Source organism: Aplidium turbinatum, chromosome 8 (assembly GCF_918807975.1).
Source record: "Aplidium turbinatum chromosome 8, kaAplTurb1.1, whole genome shotgun sequence".
Lineage (NCBI taxonomy): Eukaryota > Metazoa > Chordata > Ascidiacea > Aplousobranchia > Polyclinidae > Aplidium > Aplidium turbinatum.
The window spans coordinates 11,053,843-11,072,064 of NC_137479.1; the positions used below are offsets into that span (position 1 = coordinate 11,053,843).

Sequence of the window (18,222 nt, forward strand, 5' to 3'; positions counted from 1 at the left end):
TTTGAGTCCAAGTTCCGTACAAACATAGCTGAGATTTTGATCTTCAAAGACCAAAAAGGTTTCAATAAACAAAAACGATTAGTCAATGATTTTACTTTTGATTCTTCAAATGCTGTAGTAATTTCATCTCAATAGGTATTTTCTTTACATGGATCCTTTTTTATAATGCATAAAACCTCATATTTTTAGGCATTTTTCATAATTGTTGAACATATACAATTGACACATGGTCTGTACGATTGTAAATTAGTAAGTAAGTTCACCAGAAAGTGTTCGAAGTTCAAATACTCCGTAACTGAAAAGAAATGTCTGAGTTTTGATGATCTAGAGAGGATTTTACTATTGAAATTGTGCAAATTTACCTTTAAAAACTTTAAACTTAATCTGCACGTCCAAATTTTATCAAAACTTGTTGAAATTTCTCACATATGCTTTTTTTACCAAGTGTCACATACAAAAAAAAGTTCAGGTGTATCGGACGCAATTTTAATTTTTGAGGGGCGCCTGTGGCACCCTAAGCCTCATGGTACATTACTCCGTACGGTTAGCTCAAGAGTTACATATTCGACTCAAGATCACGCGGCGCTGATTCGACTCTCGGGGTGTGTGTTTGAGCAACTCATTGCAGGACTGCTCTCCATTTAGCGGCAGATAGTGGATAAAGTAGTTCCTCAACAACAACATTTCAACAATCGGAAAACTTCACTCTGCCAATCTCGGTAGCCGGCACTGCTTCAAAAACCTTGACAAGTAGGCTATGCAAAACTAACAGGAATACAGTGTTGTAGCCTACTTTTTGTTGACGCTGAGGCTAGCGCCGTCAGTTAATTTTTTAGTTGACGGAAGTGGTAGCGCCGTCAACTATTTTGCCAATTTTAAGCGTCAAGCGCTATGCGTCATTTTTTGTTTTCATGGAAAATTTCGTTTCACATTGAAAGTTTCACAATGTATTCTGGCCAGCGCGACTCAACCAAATTACCCGCTTTCGCGGTTGGAATGACTAGGCTACCTGGAATACAAGCGGAAGAAGTTCGCCAAATGGTGATCACTAGGGCCATTTTTATTTTGACGTAAAAAAAAATTTTTTGACTTTGTTTTATCAAATTTTGACTTTATTTTGACCTAACGAAATTGCTTATTTGTAGCTAGAGGCCACAGTTCTTCCTTGAATTGATACCAGTTACCCAAACATAATATTTTGTCGATTTCAGACCCAAACGTAATATTTTGTCGAAAAGTCAAGTTGTTTTATGGATTATAAAAAGCGCATCTTGTTTTTTGACGAAAGATTTTGTCCTTGTGGAAAGGACACTTTGCCTCGATTTTCTCCGCATGGTAAATTAAATTCATCAGCAAAATCTCGACAAAGGTTTAAATCTGAAGACAATTTAGCTTGCTTCTAAGGCATTTTTGTATTACAGAATGTCAGTAGGCTATTGCTAAAATCTAAACTGTTGATCTTCGAAAAGACCACGTTTGTCAAGAAGAAGTGTTTTATAAGAATTATTTAATTCCACAACAATGAATAGACAATGGACAATTTGCGATAAAAGTTACTGCTAATCCAAGCGGGTATTGTGATATATTTCCTGCTTTTATGGGTTAATATGGTTTAATTGTGTCCCAGTTGCTGATTTACAATGCTTCCACGAGGATTTTGACAAAAATTACTCTCAAGAAACACAAAAAGTTTGTTAAAAGCCATAATTTGACAAATTTTGACTTTATTTTGATTTATAAACTTCTTAGAAACACTCCCTTAGGTGTTGAAAACAACTTTATTCTTTGATTTGTGGAGAGACGAGGTCCTTAAAATCCATATCGTGAGCAGTAGCCTATCGAGAACGAGGGATCAAAAAGAGAAAGCGAAAAATTAATAAATGTCATCGCGGAGGTTGAAGATACTATATTTCAAGAGATGCCCCTGAAAAGAGCGATGCTGGTGCAGTGGACCTCGTTAAAAGATTTATATATGCTAAGCCATCACAGCACGCTTGGAACAGCTATCCCTTTCCAAGTAGGCTAAACGTTTTCAAGGCTTGTTTTTGAAATACAACACACCAGTACCATTCAGCGCTGCTGTGGAACGCATGTTTTCACTTGGAAAGGACATTATGCGTCCCAAACGCAGCAAATTGTAAGACAAACGTTTTGAAATGCTTGTCTTTCTACAAGGAAATAACTATAAGAAGCTAAGCAGCTAATTACAATACAGTCTCAAAACATAAAACCTGCTCTTTATTCATAGCCATTGTTAGCAACTTGGTTGCAATACTTTCGTTTTGTCAGACCTTGGCTAAAATAGCGCTGACGTTGACGCCATCAATTTCTTTAAGAGCTGACGCAGTACCTACTTTTCGCCGTAAAGTTTTTAGGCAATTCTCGCTGACGCTGACGCCGTCAATTTATTTCATTGACGCGTAACCTACAACACTGCAGGAACATCGAACAACCCATCGAGGCTTTGTCCAGTCCGAGAATAAAGACTCAAAACCTTCACCATAGGCTATAGCCTACCTTGGTGACTATTGTTTTGTTTGTGCAACTAGTTTTATTTCACGTTAAAATAATAAGCTGGTTTGGTGTAGCTTCGTAGGCTATCTTAGGTAGGCTACGGGCTGTACTTTAAGTCTCTAAATCAGCGTATGCATGCTGTCTAAAATGGGATAGTCTAAGCTTTATTTACACAGAGCTTAAAGCTTGGTCATCATTGTTTCGTTTAGAAAGACGTCTTCTTTTTTATTAAGTAGGCTTATGCTTGTGGACCGTTTCTGCACAAGTGGTTCCAGAAGTAGTTTTTGTAGACGCATAAACGGCCATTCAACGCAAACGCATAATCCAAAAGAAAGAGTAAAAGTAATGACAAGAGTTCCTGCAAAATACAAAAAAAACTTAACCTTTAAAATCAACATTTCCTTGATATCAAAAGTCTAACGTCCACGCAGTCTTCAGAAGCAAGTAGGCTACAGTAATTTAGAGTAGGCCAGATAAAATAAAAAAAAATATTGTGTGAAATCAAGAGCTCTGAAAGGAGAAAGTTATAGAGTGACCGAGGATCGAAATCGACAACAAATGATGACTATAAGAACAAAAAATAAATATGTAACAGTGAATTCTTACAGTAGGCTACCGGGCGTAGCTTGAAAGCTTAGTATGCTGAATTTTTTTCTGGCCTATGGCGTAAGTAAGCTACAGACCAAAAATGGCTTTAGTTCTTAAAGTAACGAATGGAGTCTCAACTTTGGCTTATCTACTGGCTCAGAAAAATTCTAATCATGCCTCAATAAGGCGTTAGTAGTTAGAGATTTCAATGTAGCCTATCAACAACCAGTCAATTCTTCCAATAAGTTGTTAGCTTTAACGTTGTAGGCTAGCATCAGAAATGTATGCCTACTGATTACAGGTGTAGGCTATGACTAAAAACAGCTCCATGTTTGAATACCGGGAATAATTAAATAACTTCTTGAGGCGAAATGACCAAGGGTCTAAAGTCTAAACTACCGCTGTTCAACCTCTGTGCACGGTGCACCAAAATATGCTCGGGTCGCACCACAGCAAAAAGGTACACAAAGGTGCATCACAAACTCGTCACACTAAAGTGACTAAACAGACGCCTTTCAAACAAGCTTTTTTGTTAGCAAAAACAATCTATTAATCAACATGTATTTAATTTGTAACAGATTGAAATTATTATGATATTCAGCCACATTGAAATTGAAAGCAGCAGCAGATTTGATACATGGGGGAAACAAATAACTGATAAAGTTTCAAAAATTTCTCTGACGAATACCACAGTTTATTGCCGATGTTTAAGTATAACAACAAACTTGGAGGATCAGTTGATAAAAAATTAAAGGGAAGCCCCTTGTTTCATTTGCCATCCAGTAAGATGAAACAACTGATGTAGCCTATATTAAAAAGCTCAACTCATTGTGTTTTGTAGATTTGCTGATATTGCACGTAAAAAAAATACAGCATTACAGAGCGTTGATTATTTTGAAAACCGCTCGGAGTGGATGCAACCGCCAATTATATTTTTGAGATATTGGATGGTTATGTGATTGATGGATTGATTGAATCTTTATCCTCGGACTGGGAAAGCGTCTTGCAGAGCGTAATCCTGGCAGTTTCGCATACTTATAGAGGCTTTGAATCACTGACGCAGGCCCGGTCACCGAGATTGACAGAGTGAAGTTTCCGGTTGAAGTCTTGTTGCCAGGGAATTATTCCATCCATTAGATGCCGCTAAATGGAGAGCAGTCCTTAACGTGTGTTGCTCAAGCGCACACCCTGAGAGTCGACCAGCGCAGCTTGATCTTGAAGCTTCTTCATTCCAGAAGTTACGAGCTAACTAATTGATCTATCGAAGAAGAAAGCACTCGGTTGGGGAAAATATAAATCAGTTATCACTGATGGCGTAGCTGCAATGCAAAATCTATCAACGGTGTCGTTAAAAAAATAAAGAACTTTCTCCCAAATGTGTTTCTTTTCATTGCATCCTACCTCATGAAGGTCTTGTTGCAAAGAAAATTAAAACAACTTCTTGAAGTAGTTTTATGAAAGTCGTATTATTGTCGTCATTATCTCCTCGACTTTCACAAAACTACTCCAGGAAGTTGTTAGTATTGTTTACTATATTCGAAGCCATGTAAAATAAGTGCAGGACATTCACTAAGTCGTGGGAACAAATATATGCGTCATTCCCAGAATTGTTCTTGCATGCGGAGATACAGTGGCTCTCCAAAGGCAAAGTTCTTTGCCGTATCCTTCTGCTCAGAGAAGAATTTGGAGTTTTTTTGAAGGAAGAGGGTGGCCAAGGTGCTTACAAATTTTATGACAATTTTGGTTGGCACAATTTGCGTATATGGCTTCCCTTTTCGAAAAACTTAATAAACTTAAACAGACTTCGCAGAAAACAGCATTTTATATTTTTGAAAGTAGGCTACTAAGGCCAATGTCCAAAATCAATACTATACAGAAGAAGCTATCACGAATTTATTTTTGAAAAGCAACTGCTTCCACTTGTTGAAGGCTATCTTAGATTATTGCAAAATAATTTTGAAGAATATTTCAACGTTGAACAGAACGCCACACGCATGATAGACTTACTACAGAACTCGAAGATTTAATTCATCTCCAGTCGAAAGCATTAATTAAAAACCCCATACGCTGATTTCTGGGTACACCGGTTATATTCGCCAGAATACATAGCAGAAAAGACAACTTCCGTGCTAATTCAAATGCCAACTACGTACTTTTGCGAAGGTAATTTATCTTGTTTTTGTGAAATCCCATCAAAAAAAAATATCAATCACACACATTGATAAAGGTAAAAATTGAAATGGATATCTTTCCTTAGCGTGAGTTCTTGGTTTGTGTTTTTGTGTTATGCAGGCTTACCCCCAATGTTTGAAAATTTAGATATACTGTAGTGGATGAAAGGCAAGGAAGCCAATCTTCATGTCCACCTTAAACATGCCATAAAATATCCTGCCAAAGACACAGTGTCGATAGGCATGCTCTTTAGCGGTGTCGAACCGGCGCCCTTTCGTTTGCGGTGCCAGGACTCTCAAACCTCGGCTATTCAGCAGCCGATGACCATGAAATGACCAACCGTTCTTGGTTATTAGGCTAGCATTCAGGTAAAAAAAGTCATTGAATATGATTTCTTCAATTGTTTTTGCTTGTTTTACGTAATATCATAGCGTAATAGTCTCTTTGCAAGATGGTGTTCATATCGTTTTTTCCCTCGATTTGCTTTTTACGTATAAAGGGCGCATGAGTTTGTCACAACTTTTTTAAGGGTGCACCCTAACAAAAAGTTGAAGAACACTGGTCTAAAGGTCCTCAAAAAGGTTTTTAATAAAGGGCTACTTAAGGCGATTTGTATTATTATTTGCAATTTAAAATAAAAACATTCAATAGTGTATTTTTCACTGGTCTAACAAGTCGACTGGTTGTTTGCAAAGCTGCTTGTTCGCTACTACAAACGAGAATTATAGAAAAAATAATAGTAAGCTACAGTATCATGGTTGTCTAATGTCTTTGCTATAGCTTATTTTTTCACTACATATCCATCATCATTAACACGTTTCAAAGATAAGAAGATAAGAAGGTACAATAGTCTACAGCAGGGCTTCCCAAACTTTTTTGCTCGCGACCCCTTTTATTTTCCTAAGATGCTTCGCTGCCCCTTACGATTAAAACGACGAACAGTGCGAAATATACATTTGTGATATTTATTGAAAAGCTTAAATCTAACGAAAACCAAAACCAATCTACCGTTCTCAGTTCAGTTTGTTCTTATTTATTTCTGACCATGACAACGAAGCCTATGGGCAGCCTACTGGAAACAAAACAAAAAAAACAAACACATTTATTCAGTGTGATGGGTATGACTGCTTTCTGCCACAAAGCAAGTCCAGCCGTGGCTCAGTGTTTGTTAATGCAGGTCTCAAGGCGGTTTCAATGTTGTTTAGGTTAGAACGGTAGGCGAAGTGAGAACATTTCAGATAAATCATTTTGAAATATTTGTTTCCAGATGTTCAAGATGTTCAATTTTTTGATGAGCGCATCAATTTTAGATTTCAATGCAAAATATTGATGTATTCTCTTATGAGAGACAAATTAAATTCGTTCAGCTTTTCAAGCAAATCTGACATTTGGCATAATTCCAAAAGCTAGATGTCATTGCGAAAATGGTGGACCAAGACTGAATTTTATTCTGTTGGAAAAATCACGATTTCGGTTTTAAACGTTGGCTAACCATTTTAAGGCTTTGACTTTTGAAAGCCACCTCACTTCACGATGCAGTAAAAGAGTTTTTAACTTCGATTCCATTTCACCTCTTATATTTTCAAAAATACGGGCAGCTTATTGAGTGCGCGACTCTCAATAAAGTTAATAACTGTCACAGCATCTCGCACAGACGAGTTAATATGCAGTACCTTGTGCAAATTGGTATACTTTCTGCGACCCCTTGTCTGGTCGCGACTCCCAGTTTGGGAAGCCCTGGCCTAGAGTATACCAATCATTATTCATCTGAGCAAATCATAGTGATTCAACAACACTTACCAAGATACATATAAACGGCGTTCACCATAACGAAATGAAACATGTCTTCTTGTACACATTTATACCAGTATATGACAAGCAAATGTGTCAGATAAGCGCAATAAGTTAATCTGCTTAATGGAACAAACATTTTCCAATTTAAAAAACCTGTGATGGGACCTGTAAAGTAATTTTGTCTTGGTCTGAATTCATGTAGCTTTAGTAATTGTCCACCTAGTCTTCTCTAGTTTACTGTGTTTGAAACGCTAAACTCAGGTATGATGATAAGAGATACTGTAGTTGTGTTCAATTAAACAGCCTTAACTTTTATAGCAAGCATTTCAATATAAATTGTTATTTTGTTTAACCTACAACTATAAATAACCATAGAAGTTGCCAGTAAAAGGTCCTCACTTTGACTGTCATATAAAAAAATAAGTAAATAAACGTACCACCATATCCAGACACGCATGCAATGGTAACCCAAGCTAAGCAGCATGCCCACAAAGGTCTGCACAAAGCCAAATAGAGGGTAGAGATATCAATATCCATGAAGTGAGAGTCACGAACGTATCCATAAAGTCCATAAACCAAGCTCATTGCCACCGCAAACGAAACCACCCATCCTACCGTTACAACAATCTAAAATAAATGCAAATCATTAATACTGGAATACAAAACAATGTTTCCAAGTAATTTTGCGTCATTTATGCGTGTTTTTTATTTTCTCGCGCAATTTAGCGTCATGTGATTTTGCCTTTCCTCTGCCTTGCCATTTCATTCTTACGCGTTTCTTTTTTCGATTTCTGTGTATGTATAGATCAGTTTTGTAACTTTAATTTATGTAGAACATCAGTCAGTTGGTTACTTGAAAAGGGCTAACATGAGTATGGCCGAAAACGTTTGTAATTTTTAGTTTATTTCCATGTTATTGTGTTATGTTAAATGCCGTGTGGTTGTTAGGTTTTATTTGTCTATGGTTCAAGAAAATCACCTCTCTACCAAAATTGTATAATCAAAAATAACGTTGATACAAATTTTGAACTCAGCAGCAGACTCAACCTGGAGTGACAAATTCTAGAAAGCCACAAAAGGTGCTAAACCGCATTTCGACCAAGGATGTAGCAACCCATTAGACATTGCAGCCACATCCAAGAGCGACATTGTCTTAGCAACCTGACTGAAGTTATTTTTGTAAAACTCGAAACAGTTAAAACAGAGTCAGAAATCTCTCGTTCATATCGATCATTGTTTTGAGTTTGACATCTTGTGAAAATATTTCATTTTTTCTCAGTAATTTGTCAATTTTCACCGCTTTACTTTGTTCAATATTACTTAGACTATTGTGTAATTTTTGTTATCAAAATTCAATACTTTATAGAGATTGTTTCATAAGTGGATGAGGTTAGTCCTCGACTTTACGAGATAAATCATGTAAAGGTCTAGAATTTTGTGGGTGAGCAAAAAAAGGTTAAGGAGGTTGTTGTGAGTGTAATTAATGTCATTTTGTTTTGAAAGAGACAATTTCGTTCTTTACGGCACGATAACAAGTTATACCCCCGTGATGAAATGATACAGTAGAAATATGCATATTCTCTTCAACAGCTGTTTGTTAGTTTAGATAAGGTATAAAATTCAGGAAAAACTACACTGTTTTTACATTATTTGACTTTCCAACTTACTTTGTTCATTTGTATTTTACGATTGTTGACGTACAGGAAGTATCCAGCAATCATACCAACTATATAAACATTTATTCTGCACCAAGGGGTGTAGTAAGTGTCGGTTAAAAACTTTTCTTCATAAGTGATTTCTTTGCTTGTGTTCACTACAAATCTCCCAAATCTACAAAAAGTATAATGAGCTGTTCGAAAGGAACATAAACATGACATAGCCTAACACACAAAAACACGGAACTTTACAGGGGTTTTAATCGTGGCAACTGATTATTCGGTGTGTTATAAAATACCTCTTGGCACAGTATTTGTCATTTGTTTATTCTGATTAGTAGGTAGATCGAAAATTTAAAATAACGTTCTAAATTGTGTCAACGTTTATCGTAGTTAAGTAGTTGAAACTGAAAATTAAGCAAATTTAATTGCCCATAGCATTGTCCACATAATAGTGACTGACAATTATGACACTTGTTACAGACCTTAAGTAGCCTACATGCTACATGTTTAAATTGGTAGAACTTACACTGATGCCAACAAGGCAAATCCTACTGGTGTAGGTTGCAAATTTGCTTCTTTTGACAACACTCCTGTAGTTACAACGCTACCAGCAAGCACAAAACCCATGATAGCAAATCCCACTTTTTTCCACCTTCCAACAACAGGTATTTTAACTATATTTAGTTTTAAAGGATTACAAAGTTCACAATGTTTAGTCAAATAGAAGACAGATGATCTTGCAGCCCTACACGATATTTATTACAAGCTGCATTCAGGATCAGTGGCGTAGCAGCCACTTGGCGGTTCTGGCTCTGCGCCAGGGGCGGCAGGCTGCAAGGGGGCGGTAAAATGAGGCTGCACAGTGCACACAGCACGAGAAATGAAGTAATGCAAAAATAAACAAAAATTAAAACAAGAAAATGATTTACTATGGATTCACCAACGCTTTTAAAAGCACTTGACGACGAGGTGGACTTTTTGGAGTTAGCTGTGGAAATTGACAGATTTCAGAGGTTAGTGCGAAGCAGTGAAACCACGTTGGATCGTAATGCAACAGAGTTTGATGTTTTACAGTGGTTAGCTAAATCACACCTACTTGATTCGACACCATATTTATGCTTGTGTCTGAAACTTTGTCTTACCATTGGTCACTGGTGTTTCAATTGCGAGCTAGCTGTGAGAGGAGTTTCTCAACGCTCAAAATGATAAAGTCGTATTTACGTTTTACCATGAATGATGATCGACTATCAGCTCTATCGATTCTTTCCATAGAAAGAGACTATACGTTCAAAAACTTAATTATGAAGATATTATCGCTGATTTTGCTTCGTCGAAAGCTCGAAAAAGTTCAATTTTGAGGCGCTATTGATCTTTCATTTGCCTAATACATTTGTTGTCTATTTTTTGTCTTTTATTTTTGACCTGAACGCTGAGACAGTGAAGCTGCTTTCTCAAGCAATATACAACTTCTGAGACGCGGCACATTATTTGTAATTATTTTGATTGAAAAGATTGCTTGAACATGAAACTATTTCAAAATTTGCTGCAGTGTACTTAGGGCGGCTTTTTCAACGAAAGCCGGGGGCGGCAGCATATGCTTCTACGCCACTGTTCAGGATTAGACATATACAGAGTAACGTAATGATTTTTGTGTAATCTGCACTTACCTGTATAAAACCAGAAGAAATAATGGTGCCAGTAAATAAAACTGCATATCGTTTGCTAAGTACCAACTCCATCCCAGACACAACTAAAACGGCAAAGAAAAAAAAAGTTTTGTGTTTAGGTTACGTATATTGTAATAATTTTTACAATAAACTGTTTCTGAACAACATTAAATGTTAACCTTCTGTAGTAGCCTACATAGACTACAGCAAATTAAGGAAATCATGTTAACAACTTCTTACCTGTTGCTCTGCAGGATAGACGTTATTAATATACAACAGATTTGCATACCAATACGCAGCGCAGTCTTTGTACGCTATTTCAGAAAGTTCATTCCAAAACGGTCCAAAACCAAAAAACTTGTATAAGCTCATAGAAAACAGCAGAAGAAACGCATAGACAGGAGTTAATCTGCGTGGAAATGGTAGCGCAATGCAATAGTGGTGTTGTTGATTTTGTTGAGGTGGAATGCATCAAATTTGACGGAAAGAAAAACTTAATTTTTTTCCATAAAGTTTTGAAGAAGTGAAAAGATGCTAAAGTCATAGAAAGGATCAGGCACTAAGGCACTTCCTCTATGGGCGATCACAAATCTAAACTTCAACGAATCAATAAATGACATAAAACTCTAAAGTTTTTGCTAGAAGTCAATCTTTATACCATCGACGACCATCTATATACCATCATTGTAATGCTGTGTAGGAGATAGCTAGTCGTCGATGGTATAAAGATAGACTTCGAGCAAAAACTTTAGAGTTTTATGTCAGTTTTGAAGAATTGATTGGGTTCACCAGTACAAGTTCTTTCTTAACATTTAGACATACTTTTTTAGTCAAATGAACATGACGTTTATTTACATGTAGCAGCTGTGTATGACTTATTAATACACTGTTCGTTTAAAATGATTGTAAAACAAACTATGTTTCAAAATTAAAATACACATTTGATAGACTGTTTGGTTTCTTTACAAACGGTAGCCTACAAAGATTCTTCAACACCATTGCCAAGGTTTGCTAATAAGTTAGAGGTAAAGTACATAAAGCAATCGCTTTCAAGCTAAAACGTATCAGAATCGAAAGGGACGACATTATACCCCGTTGTCACTGAGACCTGGTACTTTTTTCGATAACCTAGTATTGTTACGTCTTGAGATCTAACGTGGCTTATATACACTTCATTGAAGTCTTGCTTTGGGCAAGATTTGGAAAGATTGAATAAATGTGTTGAAATGGAGTGATTTCTGTTATTTGAAAGTTTTTGTAGATATAGCCTAGGCCTACATATGAAAACAACAAGGTGGCTGACAAGTTTGGTGCTACATTCTAAGACTGATGCACGAGTTTTTAATAAAAATTAATAAAGTAAAATAAAAATCTTTGGATAGTGGCACTTTAAAAAAAATTAATCTTTTTGTGTAACAGTGTGCAAAAATCTGATTTAAAAAGTTGTATCAAAGAAATGGGCAGGCATATATAGACTAAACTACTTTTGGTTGTGATGTCTGAATTGGATGTTCAGAACAAGGCACTCAAAATAACGACACTCGACATATAAGGGCCATAAAGACGATCGAAATTGCGCAATCATCGCCCAGTTACGAAGTTTTAGGCATGCCTAATACAAGGAGAAATATGGCACATTTCAAAGCGGCTGGGGTTGGTCAAACATTTAGAATCACCGAATCTTCAGCAACTTATTGTTTTAAACTTGCATTTTGTTTAAGAGTACAAAAAGCTACAAAACTTGTTTGGTTTTTGACTTCCAAAGGTGGGGTATTTCCTTAAGCCTAAATACGCTCACGTTAACCGAAAATAAAGCCGAAAAGCTAAGCTAGCAAGACAACAAATAAAAGAAAAAAAACTGTTGTTTTACCTAAGATATCTTTGTAAATACATCAGTGGAATATTAAGTCTTCCTTTTCCTTTAATCAAATGCTTCATTCCAATGTAAGCCACTAACAAGCCACTCAAAAAGAAAAATGTGTCCACAGCAAACGTTCCGTTTGAAATAGGTTGTACCGAGATGTAGTTTCGAAATTGTTTATTCATAAAAACAGCATTGTCTGAAATATTTCGCAAAGTTCCCATAAGACATAAAACTCTAACAAGTTTGAGTAAGCTAATAGAGTAAGTTTAATTGTTACATCTAGTAAGCTATGTAGCTTACTAAGTCCAAAAATCGTCAGCAAATAATGTAACTTAGTATAAGTGTAGACTTGCATAGTTTACACTTATTTGCAATCCTCTTCGGGTTTTGTAGCTTTTAACCCATATCCTCCTAGCGTCAGTTTAAACTGACGACGCAAAAAAAGAGTTACAGGCATGCTGTTACTGATGCCGATTGGAATCCAGTTTTTGGGTTAAATAAAGAGTCCAGCTAGTTGCTTGATCCCTTTAAATTGTGAGTTAACAGCTATCGCAATAATTTCAGCAGCCTAAACACAAAAAGGGTTTTTTGCATTGCTGTAAAAATTAACTGCTATCAAACGGCTATGAATCATAATAAAATCGAAAAATTCCGACACACAACTGAAGAATATTTTATTAAAGCTATTCTATGAAAAAATAAATTAAAGATAGACTTAGAAAAATTTTTTTTAATTATTTTACTGCGGTAAGTTTAAATTAACGCTAGGAACAGGAGGGCACAGGTAAAACACGTTTTTTTTTAAATTAGCAAGCTTATATTTTGTATTGCAACGTGATAAAATGGCTGTAGGTTTTGATTTTTTGCGAACATTTTAGTGGTTTATTTATAATTGAAAGCGGGTGCAGATCCAAAATTAACCCATCGTCAATTACCATTTGCAATCCACAATCCCTACTTAGATTGACATGATTTTTTGAATTATAGGCTAGACTTAGGCTATTATTTAAACAAGTTGTCTTCTTGGTGAAAATGTTAAACTAACGTTACTCTTTTTGTCAATGATGGCTTTTGTATGTTTTTGAATCCAAACTATTGATGTTTTTGAATCCAAACTATTGATATTTTTGTTTATTGGCTTAAATGTTGCAAAAGACAGTTTGTATTTGTATAGAAAACTATTAAAGTAACACAATCTTGCATTGTTTTACCTGTACCCTTATGCTTCAAGGGTGAGATTAAACTGACAAATATAAAATCATTCATATTTACTAAAAAAATAATAATTTTTCTTGAAAAAAAAAAATCATTCTTTTCAAGTTATACCTATCTAAAGCCACCTCGAAGAAATGAACAAAAAACACGGATTCAAAAAGACATGAGTTAAACTTCAATAAATTGCATGATTTTCAACAAAAGTTCAAATGAAAATCAAGGCGAATTTTCATTTCTATACAACTTTATTTGTACTTTTAGCCTTGAATGCAATTCATCAATAAGCTATTTGTTTTCTATAGGTTTCTTACCCACTTGGTTGTACATCATGTAAAACCAATGACTTAATATTATCCAAGTTGTGCTTATTACTCTTATACCATCAAGAACAGGAAGAGTATCCGGCCGCGTTTTTGTAGCAAGCAGAAGGCGGCCATTGGTAAAGACGGAAAAGCAAAGAAATATTTTGATGAGGACATCTGAAAAGTGAAAAAATACAAATTCAACTTATTTTTCAGCATTTGCGTTGAAACTGTATGGCAGGTTAAGCTTACAATCGCAAAAACATGATTTCAGAGACAGTTGTAGGCTATTATAAGGCAAATGCTGCAGTTTACCAGATTTTTTGCTTTTTGCTTTGATTGTTGTGAAACGTCTTTGAAATTTTTGAGGAAGAACATCCAACGTCGAACCACACAGAACCAAAACAGCCAAAAAACAAGAAATCACTCTAAAAAAAAATAAATAAATGACTTAAAATCAATAAATGTTTTAGCAAATTAAAACTATTACCAAAATTTACATTGCTATAACGTCGACTGTCGTGTAAGCGTAGGTAGGTACAGGGCAAGAAGTTTCCAGAATAGGAGGAAGTTTTTTCATCGATGACAAAGTAGCTACAACCAATTGGACAGCGTCATCGGAGCACTGATGAGGAAAACAAGAACCCCAAGACACAACAAATGGAATTCCAGGCTGATCAACCTAAACAAAATTTTATAAGAGTAGTAGGCTGCAGAGAATTCTAGAGGAACCTACTCCATAAGCTTGAGCACGAAATATTGCTGTCGACATATTGTTGTCGACATATCGAAATATTGTTGTCGACATACAATATATCAAAGCAACTGATCACACAAAACAACTATTATTTCAATGCAGTTTGCTTTTGGTTGTGTTCGCCAAATGATGCATTTCGCTGCCCGCCAATGTGCAGTGTTGTGTCGTTGTGCAGTGAAAAGACAATGCTTTTAGCTGCACAACTATGCATACGACAGTTTAAAAAAAAGGGTAACCTGTGTTACGTACCGGCCTTTGTTTTCCCATATATGTGTTGCACCACTTTCCTTTGATATTTAAACCTACGGCGCTCCAACATTCGTAATAGTGACCAAACCATCGGACATTTCCTTCCAATATTCCACTTTCAACACGGGCCCAAGAATCTAATACTGAACATCAGAACAAAGTGAAATAGTGCTGTGTTGCTCATAGTTCTGTGTTGACAGATTCTTTGACAAAAACGTAGGAAAGGTTTCAGGAAGTAGTTTTCTTAGTGTAACATGAAAAGGTTAATTTACCTGTCATCAAACAAAGTTTACAACGATGCAACCTTTTTGTGCTAGTTGTAATAAGTATAGTCTTTGACTGCACTGATGCAGATGTAGGTAATTAGGATGTTTGATGATATCGTCATTTCTCACAAAAATAATGGTTAGTGTGATGTGTTTTTTCAGATTTCATGTTTACTGTACATTTAGCTATCATAGCAAAGATTGTTTATTTGTACTAAAGCGAAGTCCTGAATAGGGCAAGGGCTTTTCGCACAGAACACATTTATTGAGGATAAAAAGTCATAGATTTTGGCACTTTCAGATCGATAAACAATGGCAGCGACAAAAACTTGATGAAATGACATCCCACCAAAAATGTCAAAGAGAGTTGGATAGTCGGGTTATTGAGAAAAATATTTCAGAACCTGAATGGAAACAGAAAGAGAAGACCAAAAATAAAATGGAAAGTCTGTAAATAAAAATTTAGAGGCTGAGGGTTTACGAGTGGGCACAATATAAAACGCGATAGACGAGTTCAATCCTCAACCTGTCATAAATGCAGTAAAACCGAAAATAAACACTCACAAAAATAGAGTAACCTACATACAAATTTGACTATCAAGCTTTTTGATCCACAGTATGTCTATTATGTTTATTACATTTAACAATTGCAGAAGCTGCAAGTCAGTTAAATTCAAGGTTTCTAAAACCATTTTCATCACTCGGCACCTTTTCTTGCGCACATTTCTTTGTATGCAATGTTACCAAACATCTATTGTTGTGAAGGCAAAGAGCTAAATATCAATATTACGATTTTTGCACAACTCTAACTGTGAAGGGAGCACCTCTAATGAAAAAAAATTTTGAAGAAAATTATATTTTGAACTGAAAAGATAGAGAATTTCATCAAGATTCTGAATATCTGAAAGTTTCTCCACAATTCCAATTCTTTCTTTGTTAAATTGTAGAACTAGTGGAGCTACCACGCGATCCAAAAGTCTAAAATATGCCGGAACAATGATATGATATGTTGAAAATATACCAATAGAAGCAACAGAAAAGCCCTTTCTGATTTTATATATTTGTGGTATTTGTAGCTGTTGCTTTGATCATGCTTCAGCAGTTACATTATTTACGTTCTTTTGATAACATACTGATTGTGCAGGCGGAAAATGCACGATTTGCCTTGTATTTGCAAACCATAACTTTAAATGCATTTTACTCAAAATGACATTTTTTTGCAGTAAATGTTAACTCATTTGTTTATTTTTTGTCCGAATTGGCTAAAAATTGGAATTCAGACTGGTACAATGATATTGCATCAACCTATGAGACCTTTTTTAAAATTTTATTTCTTGACCATTTTATTGAAAAAATGTGTATAAATATTTTCGCACACAAGTAACTTTCAAAAAATTTTTTTTATCAAGAAAGTGACATTTTAGAGAAAAAAGCTCTCATAGGTATTTGCATATAAGGTAGATCTAGCACTTCATAACATTTCTTGTTGCTATATGGTGCTAGTAGTGAGAAACAGTATTTTATATTAGCATGTCAAAAATAATTATTGAAATATTGCCTGTGTTTGAAGGAAGCTCATTGCATCAAATTAAACTTTTATTTTATGAGACTTGCATATTATTCAGATGCGTCTTTTTGCGCCCTTTTCAGAAATATATAGTGTGTGGGGATTCCCACAATAGTTAGCTTATCTGAGGCAAGCTTCTCAGCTATCAGCGAATATTGGGATTTCATTAGAGGTATCCCCAGTCCCCACCTTTCCTAGACGATAAGCAATTTTGTTACATGTGTAACCTATATACCTATTTGCGTTGCTTTTTCAAGTTGGACAAACAATTATCACCTACTCAATCAGTGACTATCAACACACAATTATAATTAAACATTAACTACAGTATCACATTTAGTCTAGTACAATTATAATGGCTTGAAGTAAACCGAGTTGCGAATTCGATGCTTTTTTATTCGAGTTCACAAATTTATTTGTAAGCTTACGTTCCATTTAGAGTTGTGTATTTTCTATTTTTTTGATTTCGAGAATTTTTAGTTGTTATTAGTAAGTTTTTGCTTTATTTATTCCGCAATTGAAACTTTACCAAAATAATGCATTGTTTTTATCAAAAACACTAAAATACCTCTAGGAAAAGTTACTGAGTCATTACACAATAACGAAGACTGAATCATGAAATTAGTGTAACAAATTACAATCCTGGCTGTCAGTTTAATTCAGCATGCTTATTTCTATTTTTCCATAGCCTACTTTGTAATGCATACAAGGTTCCATTTCTGGCGTCTTGTAGAACTAATTTCTATTCCTGAATGCAAGTTTCCACCTCAAGTTTAATTGAATCATTTTGGCGAATTAGATCGTCAACTTGGAGACCGATTCTGTGAAAAAATGAATAGAAGTTGACCCAGCAGGACTTTGATTTATTTAGGCTCAAACAGCACAACGATATGGTCTATACCTAGTCAGCGGCATTTTTGCAAGTTAAAAAGAAATCGCCAATGTTTTTTCTAAGCCAAAGCACATGTATTCTTTTCATCTTTTTTCATCCAATGCATCATTTTAATGATATTTTCAAACTAGGTTCCGCTTACTTGTTCAACATGTGACTCAAATCAAGCCACTTTGTTTTTTTTGCTTGAAAGATGCTAAGAAGATCATCTAAATCTTCTACCCAGGTGGAATCGAGCAATGACAGATTCTCATTTTCAGACATCTTTGTAGCTTTTGCTTGGGAATTGAAACTGTTTCCTATATTTGATTGTGGTTCCACTTTTTCGTTTATTTGAAATATATCTTCATCTATTACTCTCTTTAGATCAAGCATTTCTGTTGCTTCTATTTCATGACCTCTAGAAAGGTGTGCCGCAAAGGACGCTAATATAACAAAAAGTAACAATACCAAATGCATTGTAAAACCAAAAATGTATGCGACTATCAAAATCTGTAATTTTTAATAAATTTATATTTATCAAATGTAATAAATCTATAAGGCGTTTATATGGCCTGGATTAGCATATTAATTAGACTACGCCTAGCGCACTACTCTCAATATTACCTAAAGCCACAGGCTTAACTTGTAACAAAAAATTAGTCTGCCTCAACAGTTGGTTTTTACTTGACGTGTTTGTGCAATAACTATTTACACAAAGAGGTAGATGATATGAAT

General features: G+C 35.4%; 1 protein-coding gene across 1 annotated transcript; it reads right to left on the bottom strand.

Annotated features, from left to right (window-relative positions):
* Positions 1–2,685: 2,685 nt before the first annotated feature.
* On the bottom strand, positions 2,686–17,880 carry LOC145776048 (nose resistant to fluoxetine protein 6-like). Its single transcript, XM_082587456.1, has 14 exons — positions 17,648–17,880; positions 15,912–16,024; positions 14,781–14,923; positions 14,275–14,456; positions 14,090–14,202; positions 13,784–13,951; positions 12,264–12,453; positions 10,634–10,802; positions 10,394–10,476; positions 9,253–9,378; positions 8,736–8,898; positions 7,506–7,695; positions 7,075–7,233; positions 2,686–2,872 (listed from the first exon to the last, which is right to left on the bottom strand). Exons 1-14 carry the CDS (start codon positions 17,878–17,880, stop codon positions 2,694–2,696), a joined length of 2,211 nt encoding a protein of 736 aa, XP_082443582.1. The 3' UTR covers positions 2,686–2,693.
* Positions 17,881–18,222: the final 342 nt, after the last annotated feature.